Source organism: Girardinichthys multiradiatus, chromosome 2, assembly GCF_021462225.1.
Source record: "Girardinichthys multiradiatus isolate DD_20200921_A chromosome 2, DD_fGirMul_XY1, whole genome shotgun sequence".
In the NCBI taxonomy this organism is placed as follows: domain Eukaryota; kingdom Metazoa; phylum Chordata; class Actinopteri; order Cyprinodontiformes; family Goodeidae; genus Girardinichthys; species Girardinichthys multiradiatus.
The window spans coordinates 22,311,880-22,330,038 of NC_061795.1; the positions used below are offsets into that span (position 1 = coordinate 22,311,880).

At 39.1% G+C, this 18,159-nt stretch overlaps 1 protein-coding gene across 1 annotated transcript in view; it reads left to right on the plus strand.

Moving 5' to 3' along the window:
- The window catches only part of LOC124860050 (CD82 antigen-like), a 35,127-nt gene extending 17,949 nt beyond the window's left edge, over positions 1-17,178 (plus strand). Inside the window, exons 4-9 of the mRNA XM_047353024.1 lie at positions 4,440-4,564; positions 6,947-7,021; positions 10,928-11,026; positions 12,307-12,480; positions 13,718-13,801; positions 15,442-17,178. Of these exons, the coding sequence (XP_047208980.1) occupies positions 4,440-4,564; positions 6,947-7,021; positions 10,928-11,026; positions 12,307-12,480; positions 13,718-13,801; positions 15,442-15,519 (635 nt within the window). The 3' untranslated portion in view covers positions 15,520-17,178. The remainder of the gene's footprint in view (positions 1-4,439; positions 4,565-6,946; positions 7,022-10,927; positions 11,027-12,306; positions 12,481-13,717; positions 13,802-15,441) is intronic.
- Positions 17,179-18,159: the final 981 nt, after the last annotated feature.

Sequence of the window (18,159 nt, forward strand, 5' to 3'; positions counted from 1 at the left end):
TGGCCATATGTGCTGCACAGCAAACACGTTTACGAAGATGCTATGGTCACATGAAACCAGAATTGACGGTTTGGGCATATATGCAAAGCACTATGCTTTTCTTCAGCAGGAACATGGAAGCTGGTCAGAATATATAGAACCATGGATGGAGATAAATACAGGAGAGGCATGGAAGAAAATATAGGCATAGTTCAAAGCAGACTCATTTGATAGAATGTCCAAGTCAATGTCCAGACCAGAATCCAAGTGAGAATCTGTCACTGGAAGACTTGAAAACAGATGCAAAAATGTCAGTCTTTAGATGTGCAAAGTTGGTAGAGTTGAATACAAATGCATGGAACCCTTTTGAAATTTTAGGTTGTGATTTCTTTTTTTAAACCAGGGATACGGCTCGCTCCTGTTAACAGAGGACTACTTTGGCTCTGGATTTTATTTTGTGGTATCAAAATAAAAGAAGCTAAAAACAAATGCACAGCATTTATTTTATGGAAAACTTTGAAAGCTTTCCACTTCACAATAATGCGCTACTGTGTGTTGGTCTATCACATAAAATCAAAATAAAATGGTTGGAATGTGAGTCAATGTTAAAAAGTAACTTTAGTTTGAATATTTTGCAAAGTCCTGTATTATGATTGCATGAGTTGTTTTGGCTTTACCACAGAGAAGTACACAACAAAGCAGTAAGAAGTAGCTGGTGCTCTGTAACCATCATTCAGCAGCAGATGGGCTGAGATGTGAGGACAGACCTATTTAAGAATGTAAACAACAATAAGTAAAAAGAGAAAAGACCCAATGATTAGGTCTCAGTGACTCTGTTAGTCTGCGATTAAGAATTTATCTTGTATATGTCTGGTTATTCCTTAATATACTGTTACATTAGATCTTTATTATTCTCACATTACTGTCTCATTAATATTCTCTTCTGACACTTCCTCTATTTTGCACGCCCTAAATTCTTAAATTCTTCATGTAATTATAGTGTTAAAGAAACCTAAGTACATCTGTTGCTTTTGCAGATGCTGGTTGCTGGTTGTGTTGGAAAGCTGTGTGTGTGTTAGAGACCTTAAATAGCATGTTTCAGTCGTGTGTTTCATATACAACATTCAAAGAGAATGCCTCCCCTCTTTTGAATGCTACCCTGGAGCCACATGAACGCTTAGCCTATGTTCACCCGAGTGTGTTCAGCTTTAAATTACATGCCAAACCACCACAACATGAGCTGCTGCGGTAACCCGTGTAAAGTCGCCGCTTCTTTGGAGCAAAGTGCAACATCATATTAAATTTTTTAAAGGTTTTTCTTCACTGTTTTACATTTACAGTCTTTGCAAAAGTTTGCACGCTGACACTGTCTTTTTCTTTGGGGTTGCATTCTTTAAGGATTACCCTGTTTTGATGTCTGATACAGAAAATGTCCATGCTAAAGGGTAAAATGGTTAAATAAAACTGGAACATGGTAGGAAAATATCCTGGAGCATGACAGATAACTTATTTGCCTTCCAATGATAATGCAGCTCGCATCCTGTGATGACAAGTAGGCAGGATAACATAAAAAGACTGAGGAGATTATTTGTGTTTATGTAACTGTCGTGCAACAATACATTTGGTTTGGCTATGAATTATTATTTAGTACCAAAGACAATCATTAACAAAGTTAGTACTTTTAATCAAAGTTACAAAGTCACCCCCTGATTATCAGGAAACAATAGACAAACAGCTATTGTTTTATGAATACCTGCCTGGTGAGGTGTGGTAATATAAAACAAAAGATGGAGTAAATCCACAGAATGCTATTCTCAAACAGCAAGCCCTGTACACATATACAGAATAAACACAAACAACCTCTCCCCAAAATAAAGGAATTTCCTAAGAAAATACTTACACTTCCAGTTAAAAATACTTCAGGTAACAAATTCTTTAACTTGACTTGGAACATTCAACTAAACTACTAAGTAACAATGAAAAGGACGAGGAAAACTAATAACCTATGTAAGAAATATTACAAAGAATAATCGATAAGCAATAAAATGATGCAGCGATATCACATTTCAGTGTGAATATGTCTGCTTCAGAACCAAGGTTTATTTTGGGAATTTGAAATGAGGTTAAGTTAGTTTTAAAACGTATTAAGAAAAACAGTTGCCATGTGTTCAAACAATTAGTTCAAAATAAAAATCAGAAGGGAAGATAAAATATTATTTTCATAAAAGAACATTTTAAAAGTATTATTTGCAGAGCTAGAAATCTATAACCCTTGGGACAATTGATTGCTAATGTTGACAACTATCCTTCAAAGTGAACGATTATTAAATGATTAAGTGGTGGACTACTAACATGGCATCTTAAAGCCACGTTAAAGTAAATAGCCTATAATAGCAACCCTTTAAGTTCCACATGTACCTTCAAATATCATTAAAAATAACTTTAATGTGTGTAGGAGTGCATTATGGCCAGTCAAGACGCATATACACACAACTGAACTAATTGTTGCTACCATCTTAGCACTGGAACTTTAGTTTTTACCAGCTAACGGAAACATGGTTTAACATGTTTTGAGAACTTTGTTGACCTATTTTATGCAGGTTATTGAGAAGAGATTAGAAACACAGATAAAATTAAGAAAGCTCATGTTACCGGACCAATTAGTGTTTAAACCGCTCAATGAAATCAAGTTTGTCTTAACTTTCAAACTCAACCCAAAACAAATTTGAAGCATTAAGTCTAGGTAGCCTGCTACCACTAAAAATATTTAGAGCTACAAACAAATGAAACACAATGAAATAAACAATATTTAAATAGTTTTATCTTCAACCAATTATCTCTGCCCAGACACGACGTCTTTTGTGAAGGGTTCTGATTAACAGGAGGACAGAAGGTCCCAGGGGCCAGTGAGTTATGTGGCTGCCGCTCTCAGTATTGGCCGGGAAAGAAATTTCTGCTCAGACTAGCACATGCAGGAATGCGTGCAGGGCTGCGCTTCCTATGCTATCTTCTCTCAGAGCAGTGGAGGAGACACCACTTCTTTGACGTAGTTCGGGACACCGTCTCTTCTTGGGGAATGTGTGGCTCAGATTCTTTTCTGAGGCTCAGAAAGAAAGGTTAAGGCAACAGTCTTATTTTTTGCTGGTTAACAGTCGCAGTTATCAGTACAGTAGACTGTACTTAACTTTTGGATCCAAGATGTGGTCTTTTACTCAGCCAGCAAGGTCCAGACATTCACGCGCATGTCTCCCCAATGAGGCCAGTTGATGCCTGCGGCTAAAAGAGGGCGAACAGTGCTGCACACCAGAGTTTGTTGATCTCTCACGTCACAGGGATTCCAGTTGTAAAACTTCCTTCCTGGGAGCTCTGTGCAGGGGGATGGGTTGAACTGTGCATTCTGGGATTTGGAGATTTTACTGACAGAAGAAGTTTTCCCTTTTATTCTGTGTATAGTTAAGATGTTGTTTCATCCCATGGCTGGCCTATCATATTACAACCTTATAAGATGTTTGGACAAATGCTGAAAGAAATTGTTTTTCTTTCCTTTTTATTGAGTGCATCAAAACTGAAAGCCTGTAACCACATTAACAAACTTTACTTTGGAGGTATTTTGTTGTTTTGTTTTGAATTTAGTAAAATAATCAGATTAAGGATTTCTCTTGGATTCAGACCTATAACTTCTATGGATTATCCTGCAGCACATTATTGTCCTTTGTTTTCAATGTTTGTCATGTTTGATGTTAATATTATATAAGTTCACACATATTAATATATATGTTATAGTCCTTAGAAAGAAAATCAGCATGTCAGACTCTTACAGAAAGCTGGATAATGGTATTGACTATTAAAAGTCTAATTGATGCATCTCTAAAGTCTAGCACCAGTAGAGGAGACTCTGTGACAGTTTTCTGCTTCACCTCATGGCTCAGATTATTGAGTCCACCCCGTTTGCTTTGCCAGGTATCTTTATAGCTTGGAATCTTCACAAAGCTCAGATTCTGGCTCCATCTGGACATGGAGCTCTCCATCTCTGGGGCTCCTCCAGCACAGATAGCACAGAGCCACATAATGGCTCTCGTTCATCTCTTCTCAAGCTTTGCAGCCCTCTTTTTAGTCTCAGACCCTCCTCTTCCTCCTCCTCTTCATCCTGGATCTCACCCAATCCACATACCAAAGAGTGAAATCACTGAATCAAGCGACAGACTGAGTGGTCCCAGTTCGACTCCCTCTGGTGGCAAACTCTTGGAGAAATATTTTGTCGTAAAGAGATGCTTTAATTTGAACAAAAAGTGTTTAGTCTGTGAAAAATGTATGGCTTAGAGTAACTGTCTGAATCAAATTAAGGCTTAACTCAGTGAAGAAAACTGACATTTATTGTAACACAAATTTAGCTTTTTGCCATTTACTTAATGTTCTCTGTCTTTTGATCACTTTCTGCATTTTTTTTCTATCTTCTGCAGAAGAATCTTCTGACACAGTGAAGGTGGCCTCATATATCCTCATTGGAGTGGGCTCTCTGTCAATGGCCATGGGCTTCTTCGGCTGCATTGGAGCCATCTATGAAATCCGTTGTCTGCTGGGACTGGTGAGGAGAAACACACACAGGCAGAAGGAGCTCTGACGCTTCATGCTATAGTTGGATTTCACTCTTCAGAGGACTGATGTAGGTTTTATCACCCTGACAGCTTTTGAGATTAACGGGACGCCAAGCTGTGGTGAATTTATAAATTATATCGGTAAAGGGGTGTCAAGATGATTTAACTAAAACCTATCCCGATATTACTTTGCTGCCGCTCAAAGTGTTTTGCATGCCGGCCAATTTTAATATTTTTTGTGGAGTTAAGTTTTGTCACTTAACCCCACAAAAGAAACGTTTGTTTTTAGCATGAATCCACCTGCCTGGCCACTCGAGCATGGTTAATAACATGTGATAGATCCCTGCTGACAGTAAAGCCCTTGAACACTCCTGCTAATGTGTTAGGCTGGGTGCTGGCAGGGTGCTCGGTGCTGCTGTGAGGAGAGAGGTGTCAGAGATAAAACCAGGGGAATGTGGGGGGTGGCTTCAACAAGAGTGGGGATGGGTGTCTGTCCTAAACAGCGGTAAACCTGCTAGGGGTTAACTAAAGAGCTGACGTGACCTACTTCTCTGAGTGACAGAGACCAGCTGGCTGCTTATAACCCCCCCCCTCCCCCCCCACCACCACCACCACCATCCCTCCCCTACAATCACACACAAACATTGTTGGTTGTGGAGGGTTCTGAAATTTCAAAAACTTATGTTAATTTCATAAATCCATCTTTGTGAGTAAATCTGCAATAAGAGCAATCAGTATGCCAAGGTTTCAGAAGTTAACTGTTTCAAAACCACAAATATTTTCCATTATACTCTTTAAAGTCGCAGTTTTCTCCCCCCTTTTCCAGCTGTTGGTATGCACTGACGTCAGCTTGTTGAAAAAAGGGCTACTACACTTTTTTCTCGCTTAAAACAGTGAGTCAGTCATTTTCTACCGCTTCTTCCATAGTAGGCCTCGGGGAAGCTGGTACCTATCTCTAGCAGTCTACGGGCAGGAGGCAAGGTACACCCTGGACTGGTCGCCAGTCCATCACAGGGCAACAAAGAGACACACAGGACACAACAACGCTCACACTCATTCACACCTAAGAGCAATCTAGAGAAACCAGTTAACCTAACAGTCAGTCAAATAAAGTCAGTCAGTTTTTGGACTGTGGAAGGAAGCTGGAGTACCCGGAGAGAGCACACACATGCACGGGGAGAACATGCAAACTGCATGCAGAAAGATCCCCGGCCGGGAGTCGAACCTAGGACCTTCTTGCTGCAAGGCAACAGTGCTACGCTTAACAATTTATATGTTATAATATGTTAGTAGTGGGAATAATGTTGCTTTTCTGTTAGAAATAAAATGTTAGATCGTGCTACACATTTTTCTGTTATTACTGCAGTAAACTTACTCAAACTGTATCACACCATTTGGATCTCATACCCACCCATGCCTGGTTCCTGCACCGCACTGAAAAGCATAGAATATTATCTTGGTGTAAGTATGTAAAAAAAAAAATGGGAAAACCTTTGCATTTTTAAAAATATAATTTCTCAGACTGCTTGATGCCATTGAATGTCAGTAGAAACGCAGCAGTCAATGGGCCAGAGATCGGAATGAGATGATTTTCTTTTGATTGGCTCTGATCTGGGCTTAGTGTCAGTTCTTTCATTAAATTCATCACATTTTTATTCTAAACACACATCACCTATCACTTTTTACTTTAATGCGCTTGTTTTAGTTTAACAAAAGCCAGATAAAAGCTTTGAAGCATAGACGGTGATAATCTTGTAATTCCTGCTTTTTCTCTTGCCCGACCGTGGCACAGTGGGACGAGTAAGAAGCTTGCAATGGGAATGTTTAGGTGTTCGATTCCAGCCTCCTCCCCTGCTGCAGGTCCATGTACACCTGGGTGAGGCACTTGACCCTTAAGTTGCCCGCCGATCTGAAGATATGCGAGTTTGTGAGCGCCTCTGGGTGAATGTGGTTCTAGTGTAAAAAAGCTCTAAATGAAGTCCAGTCCATTTACAATTGAAAACTACAACACCTGTCAATCTTAGAACAATATTAGGCTGGTTGAAGAAGTGTAGGGCAGGGTTCATATTGTTCTCCAAACACCATTGTTTGTACATATTTACTCTGTAAATTAGAAAACAGATACTGTAAAAAACAGTTACCTTAAATTTTCATAATTGTGGTGTCCTGCTCCTTATTTTATTTTTCTAACAGTGTATTCATGTATTATGTTAAAATATTGATAATAAACCTGAACTACTAATTTAAATGTCAGTACCTGTTAAAAGTATCCACCCAATAATGTTTTGTCTCTGTTATCATTTGAATATATTCTGTTTTTGAGGTTAAGATATTAAATATTGTTTCCTGTCATGTTTCTTTATTTCCCACAGTACTTTACCTGCCTTCTGCTCATCCTCATTGCTCAGGTCACTGCTGGAGTTCTCATTTACTTCCAGAGGGATCTGGTAAGACACACAGGCTTTTTTTTTTTAGCAATTTTTCTCTGCTTCCTTAAGTTTAAATTTTTGTTATAATTCTATTGTAGTAGATTATTGCTGTGCCTACCTGCCCCCCTGTTTCTCATACACTCTATCCCACCACGTTTACTTCCGCGGGCGCAGCTTTTTGCCTGCTGGGGTGTTTGTGTTTCCCCTCACAGCTGTGACCAGTTGAGTTAAAACCTGTAAGGGAACCTGCTGCATCCTGTGATGAAACACACTTTCAGATGATCAAATGGAAACTTACAGGATGTCAGTTTGCAACTGAAATTACTTCAGATCCGGATGGAGAAAGGAGATACAGGAAGTAGTGAACAGATTGTGTTGAACGATTTTATTGTCTTCTCAGTTCCCCATTGCAGGATATTTTTATCTTTCTTATATGGGACAGAGTGAGGACAACAGATCTCTGCTTACTAATGTTTTTTGTGACAAACATTAGCCTTCGTTCAAGTCCCTGATAATACATCGCCCCCTATAGGTGGGGTAAATTACGAATACTGTTGAAATAAAAAGTACAACATTTTAAAAGGCCCTGAATAGAAGTCAGAACAACATATGCAAAGTTTTCAGGTGATGTTTTTGTGGGGTTTTTTTTTTGTTAAAAGGGGACTAAAGTGCCATCTTATTAATGAAGACCCCATCAAATGTAGCAAAAAAAAGAACAGAATAAAAAAAAATAACTACTCACATCTTAATGTGAGGCTGAAAAATAGTGTATACAAGTCCTTCTCAAAATATTAGCATATTGTGATAAAGTTAATTATTTTCTATAATGTAATGATGAAAATTTAACATTCATATATTTTAGATTCATTGCACACTAACTGAAATATTTCAGGTCTTTTATTGTCTTAATACGGATGATTTTGGCATACAGCTCATGAAAACCCAAAATTCCTATCTCACAAAATTAGCATATTTCATCCGACTAATAAAAGAAAAGTGTTTTTAATACAAAAAACGTCAACCTTCAAATAATCATGTACAGTTATGCACTCAATACTTGGTCGGGAATCCTTTTGCAGAAATGACTGCTTCAATGCGGCGTGGCATGGAGGCAATCAGCCTGTGGCACTGCTGAGGTCTTATGGAGGCCCAGGATGCTTCGATAGCGGCCTTTACCTCATCCAGAGTGTTGGGTCTTGAGTCTCTCAACGTTCTCTTCACAATATCCCACAGATTCTCTATGGGGTTCAGGTCAGGAGAGTTGGCAGGCCAATTGAGCACAGTGATACCATGGTCAGTAAACCATTTACCAGTGGTTTTGGCACTGTGAGCAGGTGCCAGGTCATGCTGAAAAATGAAATCTTCATCTCCATAAAGCTTTTCAGCAGATGGAAGCATGAAGTGCTCCAAAATCTCCTGATAGCTAGCTGCATTGACCCTGCCCTTGATAAAACACAGTGGACCAACACCAGCAGCTGACACGGCACCCCAGACCATCACTGACTGTGGGTACTTGACACTGGACTTCTGGCATTTCCTTCTCCCCAGTCTTCCTCCAGACTCTGGCACCTTGATTTCTGAATGACATGCAGAATTTGCTTTCATCCGAAAAAAGTACTTTGGACCACTGAGCAACAGTCCAGTGCTGCTTCTCTGTAGCCCAGGTCAGGCGCTTCTGCTGCTGTTTCTGGTTCAAAAGTGGCTTGACCTGGGGAATGCGGCACCTGTAGCCCATTTCCTGCACACGCCTGTGCACGGTGGCTCTGGATGTTTCTACTCCAGACTCAGTCCACTGCTTCCGCAGGTCCCCCAAGGTCTGGAATCGGCCCTTCTCCACAATCTTCCTCAGGGTCCGGTCACCTCTTCTCGTTGTGCAGCGTTTTCTGCCACACTTTTTCCTTCCCACAGACTTCCCACTGAGGTGCCTTGATACAGCACTCTGGGAACAGCCTATTCGTTCAGAAATTTCTTTCTGTGTCTTACCCTCTTGCTTGAGGGTGTCAATAGTGGCCTTCTGGACAGCAGTCAGGTCGGCAGTCTTACCCATGATTGGGGTTTTGAGTGATGAACCAGGCTGGGAGTTTTAAAGGCCTCAGGAATCTTTTGCAGGTGTTTAGAGTTAACTCGTTGATTCAGATGATTAGGTTCATAGCTCGTTTTTGTGAGATAGGAATTTTGGGTTTTCATGAGCTGTATGCCAAAATCATCTGTATTAAGACAATAAAAGACCTGAAATATTTCAGTTAGTGTGCAATGAATCTAAAATATATGAATGTTAAATTTTCATCATTACATTATGGAAAATAATGAACTTTATCACAATATGCTAATTTTTTGAGAAGGACCTGTAAAGTGCTTTAGGGTGAACGATTATTATGAACTGTCAGTAAATTGTATTAAAAAATACAGGTTCTATGGAAAAAGCCCCCAAAACTCAAAATAACCATGTTTTACTGAAACAGTGGATCTTTGGTAAAAGTCACAACAAATATGAAATAAATAAAAAACAAATAACTTCAACAAAAGTTATTCTGCAAAAATAAAGTGGAAAAATCAATAAATATTTTCATTTTTAATTTTACATATCCTTAAACAAAACTATGATAATAATAAAAATAACAATAATAATAATAATGCTATTAACAATATAATAAAAACATTTATATTAATAATGATAATAATCATCATCATCATCAGTAGTGGCAGCATCTCTGTTTATATTGCCATCAATGAGCATGTAAAATGACATAGATTTGTCTTTTAAAGATGTAATATTGAGGTGACAAAGGAGATTAGCAAATTTTTGCTGCATCCAGATGTTGTGGCATAATCTAACTGCAGACGTTAAGCAAACCAATGTAAAAAACCTAATCTGAAGCCTTGTTAACTCATCCCTTTATTATAAAAATCTCCTCTGACTTATTTTTGTCACCCCTGTGTATTCTGGAACATAATAACTGCAGGTGCCTTTAAAACTGAGCGAGTTTATTCATGTTAAACTGGTCCTATCAGATTATATAGAAAATCAATTAGTGAGCCAGGCCTTTGTGTTTGTTTCTGGGGGAGTGTTTTATTTGAACACATCAGTGTCTGACGTGTGTTCTCTCCAAGGACAGAAAAAAGCTCTACCAGCCTTGATAAACCTCTGCACTCAGCAAGATAGGGGGAGACGGTTTCAGCTGTGAGCTCTGGAACATATATGCGTTTGTCGGTCATAGCACATGTGAGCCTGCAACCTTTGACACACTCCCTGTGTTTAAGGCTGACCACAGGGCAGGGTGGTGTGCTTTCTCAGAAAAGGGTGAGGCTCTCTCTTGTCATGCGTAGAGCTCAGAAGCTGCATCGCAGCTACCGCTCTGCGGTCCTACACACATAAACACAGCGTTGTTCCCAGTTTTAGCTGTGTTTGTGCAAAGCTTCAGCTCAACATGGGGCTTAACATGTGTGAACTGTAGCATTTTGCCGAGAAACATGAGCCATGAAACTTGATGATTAACTATGGGAAGGGAGTGGGTGTTTTTTGTTCTCTTGTGTTTAGAAGCATTTTGCTGGTATGCGCTATCCAGTTTTTCAATAATTAACACTTGACAAAAGTCTGGTATAAAACTTTATGTTAAAAGCTTTTTTAGAACATATCAGATTGATGACTTAAATCAGTTTATCGATACTTTAAATGTTTATCATTTGGATGTGGAGTTCAGACACTTTCGTTCTATTGAAATCTGGCTGCGTTTTCCCTGAAGTTAGCAATAAATCTACACCTCAGAGAGACCTTTTGTGTACTTATTGTTATCTAAACATGTTAATGAGGATGGGTTCATTATTTCAGTGCTAGTTATGATAATCATGGACCAGTGTGGCTACATCTGATAACATGCCGCATGTTTTATATAACCCTGCCCGTCATTTACTGTTTTTCTCAAGCTGAAACATGAGATGTCCAGCATCATTAAGAGAATGATAACCAACTACAGCGGTCAGAACAAGACCACAGAGCACGCCTGGGACTTCATTCAGAGGACGGTGAGTCAATGAATCCAGCTGGAGGAAAAGAAATAAAACATACGTTAAGGGGTCCTCCAGTTGTGCCTTCTCACGGGACAAGAAAACAGGCTCATGTGTTTTTGCTAAATGTTTCAGTGAACACATAAAGTGCTATAAATGCGTATTTTCCCTCTCCCAGCGTTCTCCTGTTTTTTGCTTTTCTTATCACATCAGACATTTCAGATCATCAAACAAATTTTGACTTCATATGAGTTAATAGAAAATGCAGTTTTCAAATGCTGATTTCATTTTTGACCCTGCGTGAAAATATAATGCCCCCCTTGTTAAATTGTGATTTTATTTTCATTGACCACATTTTTTGGATATTCTGACTTCAGTTTCACCAGCCACGGTCAATCCGATTTACCTCTACGGGTACAGTCAAAAATAACTTCAGTAGAAGCGGTCAGACAACATAAAGTAAGCTAAAAGATCTCAAGCAGCACATCATGCCTCAATCCAAAGAAAGTCAAGGACAGATAAAAAAACGAAATCATTGACATCTATAATGGAAAGGGTTACAAAGCCATCTCTAAGGTTTTGGGTTTCGAGAGAATCACAGCAAGAGCAATTATCCACAAATAGAAAAGACATGAAACTATGGTACCGATTTCTTACCGAACCTAAATACTGTAAATTCTTTTTAACAAACAAAACCCGACATTTAAGATTTGAATATTTGCTGTAATATTGTGTCCTTGAATGAAAAGTATATTTAATACTTGCTTAATACCTGCTTAATTTTAGACGTACTTTTAGGTCTGACAACAGACAAGCCTCATCGGATCACATATTTCAATTTATGGAATATGACTGTACAGGTTTTGTTTGCTGCTCTAAATTGGGAGCCAAAGGACTCTCACGGCTTTGGGAAATATCAGCTTAGCAAAAACCCACAGACATCACTCTGAACAGTTTTCACTGGAACAGCTTTCTGGTTTTGTGGATTTTCTGAACAACTGAGGCATTGTGAAACACTGCTAGTATTCTCAGTGTTCGTGGCTGAGGCAAATTATGCTCGTGTCATGGTTCACTACGGACAGCAGAGGTTTTAAAGGTAGATACTGTAGTCACTGTTCTGTTGTGAATCCTCTTTGGTTCTGATCCGTCTGGAAACAGCTATCAAGAAGAAACTGCCTCAAAAGATTTGGCCTGTGTCTGATTTTCTTATCTTTCTCTTCTCTCTTATGATTGTTTTTTTTTTTTTTTTTGCTCCATCTCCTCTGTGCTCACATCCTTCCTGTCTTCCATGTCACCAGATGAATTGCTGTGGGTGGACTGGTCCAGGCAACTGGTCTGAAAACCTTTTGATCAAGAACAGCACGCAGAATCTCTACTCATGCTCCTGTCGTAATGATTCTCTCCCGGGGATTGAGGTGAAACAGTTTGGCCTGTGTGAAAGCTTGTCTGCACAACCACCTGTCTATGCAGCGGTACGTAACTGTTTCTACTCTACTGCTGAAAATCCCCACTGATGGTAGATTCCACACTTTGTTTCTTGAGTCATTTAGGAGTTTTTGGATCCTGGCAGGAACTACTGTACTTATTATGGCTGTTATTTACAGGGTCACAATTATACATACAGTCAAGGCCTGCAAGATGAGGAAAACATAGAATTGTGATATTATAATCAAATACTGAGATGTTTTTTGCTATAATTAACCACATTTGCCTCTAAGCTCTCATCATCACTATGGCCCGGCCACGCACGCTGAGCTTTAGGACCTCAGTTGCTAAGATCTGTATTATTGAAGAGCAACGTTTTCAGGTTTGGCACCTGAAACATTAAATCCTACCAGACAGTGCACATTGGCAATCATTGATTTTGTGATCATAATTGCAATTCAGGATATTTTGCAGCTCTAATACGGGCTTTTAGGTGTACTATACCCTCACTAATATATGCTTACATGTCCCTTATTAATTTTCACATTTTCAAAATCACTAAAGTTGTATGTTGGATTATTGTTCCAATCTGGAAAAAGTTCTGACTGGATCTGGAGATGCAGCAGCTCTTTAGGGTAAAACCTAAAGGGTCTAGGAGAGTTTTTGATGGGCTTTTTGTTTACTTTTGGAGGTTTGATCACAACATGCATTTAAAAAGTTGGATGAAATGAACTATAATAAACCTCAATTTGAAAAGTAACCAGTAGTAAAAAAACTATTTGCTTAATTTTGAATTTTAATAATTATTAAACACTATAAATACTCTTGTTAAAGAGGTTTGTAGCTGATTATTAACGTATTTTCCGTTCTCAGTTTTTCTGTTTCTTCAGCTGAGTGAGGTTTTCTCTTTCCTGCACTGACAGACCTCACACCTTATATCATGACATTTCTTGGCTTGCTGTACGATGTTTATCTCCAGCCGCCAGTTCAGTGTGGCGCTTCAGTAAAACATAATCAGAACGGGAATCACTGACCGCTGAGACAAGCTGTTTATTCTGCGCTATTTGTTTAACACCAGGAAACCTCCACCGTTCTGTTGTTTGGTCTGCATGCTTCAGAAAGGTTACAGTCTCTGTTTCTGCCAGAGCTCAGCTTAGCCCCCTGTTTTTCTTTCCCCCACAGAAGCCTCTGAGCATGTCCGGCTGCGATTGTACATCCATTCATCTCTGCATGTCGCCCTCTTGTCCTCGTGTACTTTTTAACCTTTTTGGTTATCTCTCACAGGGTTGTATGACCAGCGTGGAGAAATGGGTGCTGGATAACTGTGGAATTATTCTGGGGATTTGTGTCGGTGTGGCGGTTCTGGAGGTAGGATATTCATTTCTTCCTGGTTCAGACTTTTTATATCATGAACAATACTTTGTAAAAGTTTTCATACCCCTCGGACGTTCCCACAACAACAAACATTAATGTATTTTATTGGGCAGACCAACACAAAGAAATAGGAAAAAAACTGTTTTCATTTTGTTTTCAAATAAAACTCTTTAAATTGCAGCACATAATTGTATTGATCCCACTTTACTCTGATACACCTAAATAAAATCCAGTGCAACTACTTGCTTTCTGCTGTCACTTAATTAGTAAACAGAGTCCACCTGTGTGTAATTTAATCTCAATATAAATCCAGCCTCTGATGTTTGTTAGAGAACATAAGTGAACAAACAGCAACATGAACACCGATGAACAGTAAAAAAAAAAAAAAAATCCCAAGCTTTGAACATGTGACGGGGCTCTGTTCAACCCAGTCTCCCCAAAATGGAAAGGGTTCGGCACAACTGTAAAACATGGCCATGCAACAAAGAGAGCTTTAATCAGAAAAGCAACCAAGAGGTCCATGGTAACTCCTGGAGGAGCTGCATACAACCCAAAGCTAAGGTGGGGGAATCTGACAGGACAATGGTTATTTATTCTTTTGAAAGAGTGGCAAAAAGAAAGCCAGAGTTTAAGGAAATCCATTAAAAGTCCCATTTGCATTTTTATTTTTTTTCTGTGTCCTGTCCGGCAGACTAGCACTCAGAATTGTTGTCTGAGTGCCAAGAAAAAGCCCAACAGATTTACTTTCACAAGTGGAGCACTACGGCTAACGCTTTAATGCTCTGCTTGATATTTATTGAAAAGAAACTTTGTTAGAAATTGCATTGGGATCATTTGGAGATGGAAATGAAAAGGATTTATATTTACATTTACCTTTTTCTGCTAGCCATGTATGGGACACAGTAGACATGTCAAAGAAAGTCCTCTGATCAAATGAGACCAAATGGGAACCTTGTCTGACAGTAAAATAACCACCCTGTATATCTCCATTGCAAGACGTGGCCATAGCAGAATCATGCTGTGGGGATACTTTTCTTTAGCAGGGACAGGAAAGCTGGTCTGGATGGACAGGGAGATGGATGGAGTTAAATAAGAGGACGATCCTGAAAGAAACCCCTTCACAAGCTGCAACAGACTTGAAACAGGGTTGTAGTTCTCCTTTCAGCAGGACAAAGACCCCAAACATACAGCTAGATCAAAACATGTAACAAGTGTTACAATTGTCTAGTCAAAATCCATTTGATAGTCTGAGGCAATACTTGAAAAGTGCAAGTCACAAATGCTCCCCATTCAATTTATTTATTTATTTAATCTAGTTATTTTGCAAAGGAGATAAAAAATTCTGTCAGATGTGCAAAGCTGGTAGAGACATATTCACAATATGTTAACGTAACAAAACAGGGAGGCTGCTTTGGTTTTAATATTGGAAAAATGCACACGCACAGGAGACATAATTTAAATAAAACGTGAAAAAATGTATATGATTTGTGGGAAAAAAAGGGAAAATGTAATTTTTTCAAGTCGGAGGAATTATTCCCGGGTTTTCAGTGAAAAACTATGCATTGTAAAGTAATTCTTGATAATTTGTTGGTGGGTTTAATTTCTGATGATAAATCTGACTCTATTTGCTGCAGCTCCTGGGGATGATCCTCTCCATGTGTCTGTGCAAGAGTGTCGTCCAGGAGGATTACACCAAAGTACCGAAGTACTGAGCTGAGCACAAAACCAGCTGCAGGTTAAATACAGATGGACGATCTCTCCCTCTCTTTCCTCCACAAACACACACACACACACACACACACACACACACACGCACGCACAGGGAAATCAAGACACCTGTCTTCACCATTTAAGGTTCTCGTGTCTCTGACAGCTGTGCAAATTTCTCACACCTTCACCCAACGTGTCCCACTCTCGAAAACGTACACACATCTCTCAGTCAACTTTGACACACATGTTGGACTCATATTTAATGTCTAATACTTTGATGGGTTTTGTATTTTGTATTTTTTTAAAGCTTAAGAATTTTATCATTTTATTCGATGCAAATGTCCATTTAGATTTTCTTCGTTTTGCTGTTGTCTCGGCCGACCTCTGCGAAGACCGCGGCACGGTGTTAGAGCGAGCACTTTAGTGACATTTGGTGATCTGAGAGCAAGATCTTTAGATTTCTAGGCAGGCAGATGGGAGGGAGTCCAGAGAATGTGTTTGTAGGATCTCTTTGTAGGATTTGTAGGATTACTGCCACTCTGTGATCCTGCACCTGGCATTTCTGGTGCTGAGCAAGGGCTCTGCCCAGGGCTGCTGCGGTGGAGGTTTTTGGTTTGGTTCAAAGTCAGCTCTTTGAACCCAGTAACCCTGGCATTAGCCTCCGCTGACCCCCCCATCACCTCCTCCCCCTTCCTGCTGTCATTCATTATCCTCTGAATCTCTGTCTTCCTGTTGGCTGCAAACAGCCCTACATGAAATGTATGTGTGATGTGTTGAGTTCCTTTTTTATCCGTTTTTTCTCTTTTATATTTTCATGTCGTCTGTTATTTTTGACTGTACATATGTTCACTAAGGGATAAAGGCATTTCGGTGCTCGGTCAGCATTTCATACGAGAAAGTTTTCACCCACATGCTCTAGTTGTTAGAGTCCTACTGTTCTTTGTTTCCTCTCTATTGTTTATGATGTGCAGACTAAGGCTCCCATTGCAGCTCATCAGCACTATTTTGGTCTGAATCAGATAAATACGAATCCCTGAACCTGTCATCACTCATAAAGCCATGTTATTTCTTTAACAAGGAATGTTTTGGTGAACAGAAAGCCTACTGTAGCCTATACCCCGAGCGTCTTAATTTAACCTCTGTATGACTCCTTTTTAATTAAAAAAACATCCACAATCCATTTCCCCTAAACTCCATTGTTCAGTGTCTAAGACAGCGTCTGGGCAAGTTTATACAGATCTCAATAAATTATATTAAAAAACGATTCTTTTTCAGTAAATCAGTGAAACTTGTGTTAATTCAGATATTCCAAACATTTATTTCAGTTAAACGTTGATGGTTATGGATTACAGTTCATGAAAACCTGAGCTCTGTTTCTCAGAAGATTAGCATGATGTGTTTTAGGGTACATGAGTGAACAGACTGCCTTTTTATGTCAGTTGTGTTTTTAATCCCCTCCGTCATGAGCATTTATTGTTTATCTACTGCTATTGAGGAAACTCATTAGCACATAACAGTTTCAGTCAGCTTTCCTGCTGTTAGCCCTCCAAACATTCACATGAATTAAACCTGATGAATTGGAAAATGAAGGCTTTTTGTATAAAACATCTTTCTGGATCTGGATCTTGTTTGGTAGAAATAAAAAGTGGATTTGAAAGCCATTAGAAAGTTTCCATGTCTTTTTATTACTATGAATAAAACTAAACTATTAAGAATCTGTTGATCTCTTTTTTTCTCGTTTTGTTGCTTTAAATTTAATCGTCATATTAAACACTTTTTTCTTTAAACAGTTCTGTGCAGTTCTGTGTGAGCTCTTTACTTAAACATCCAGAAGATGGCAGTATGCACCTGTTACTATTTCTACCATGACTCATTTAAATGTAAGATGAAAGAACATGTTAAAACAAAACAAACAAAATGTATGTAAAATCTGCATTTTTAAATTATGTGCATCATCCTGCATATACCTACGAAAGCAGTGATGTTTATTACAGTACATTTCAGCATCTGAGCTGATCCGTTTGTGTTCCTTATGCCTAAGTGGTGCGTTCTGTTAATTGAGACTAACTACCCCTCTGGCTCAACTGAACAAAGAGCTCCTCGTATAATACGATTGTTCCTCTGGATTATAGAAAAGCCTTTCTCCAAAGATCCTGAGTGCATGACTGTTTTTATTGGAAACTGGGAATCGCACGGTGTCATGCCAGCAGCAAATTCCTCGGCGCAAACGGTTGCTCTTAAACTAAACAACACATTGCATCAGGTACCCCCACTGAACCTAGCACTCAAATCCACTGTGGTATTGTGAGAACGTGTTAAATTACTTCCCTGGTATTTGCTTTTTCCGGCTAATTGTGTTACTCTATCTTGACTGTTTTTTAGTTGGATATTTACATAGAACACTTTTTCATGCCTATTTTGATAAATGCCATGCAAATAATTAAATATTCTGTTTAGAAGCTATAGTAGCAGGAAGTAGCTGTTGCAACAGAGCTCAGAGATGTCAACTTCTGATTAAGTCTGATCTTGAGCAGCAGCAGCTGTGAATAAGACAGACAGACAGACAGACAGACAGACAGGGATTCAACATTTTTAAATTACTGCTTAAATCAGTTAGCATGAGTAATGGTATAAACAAGTAA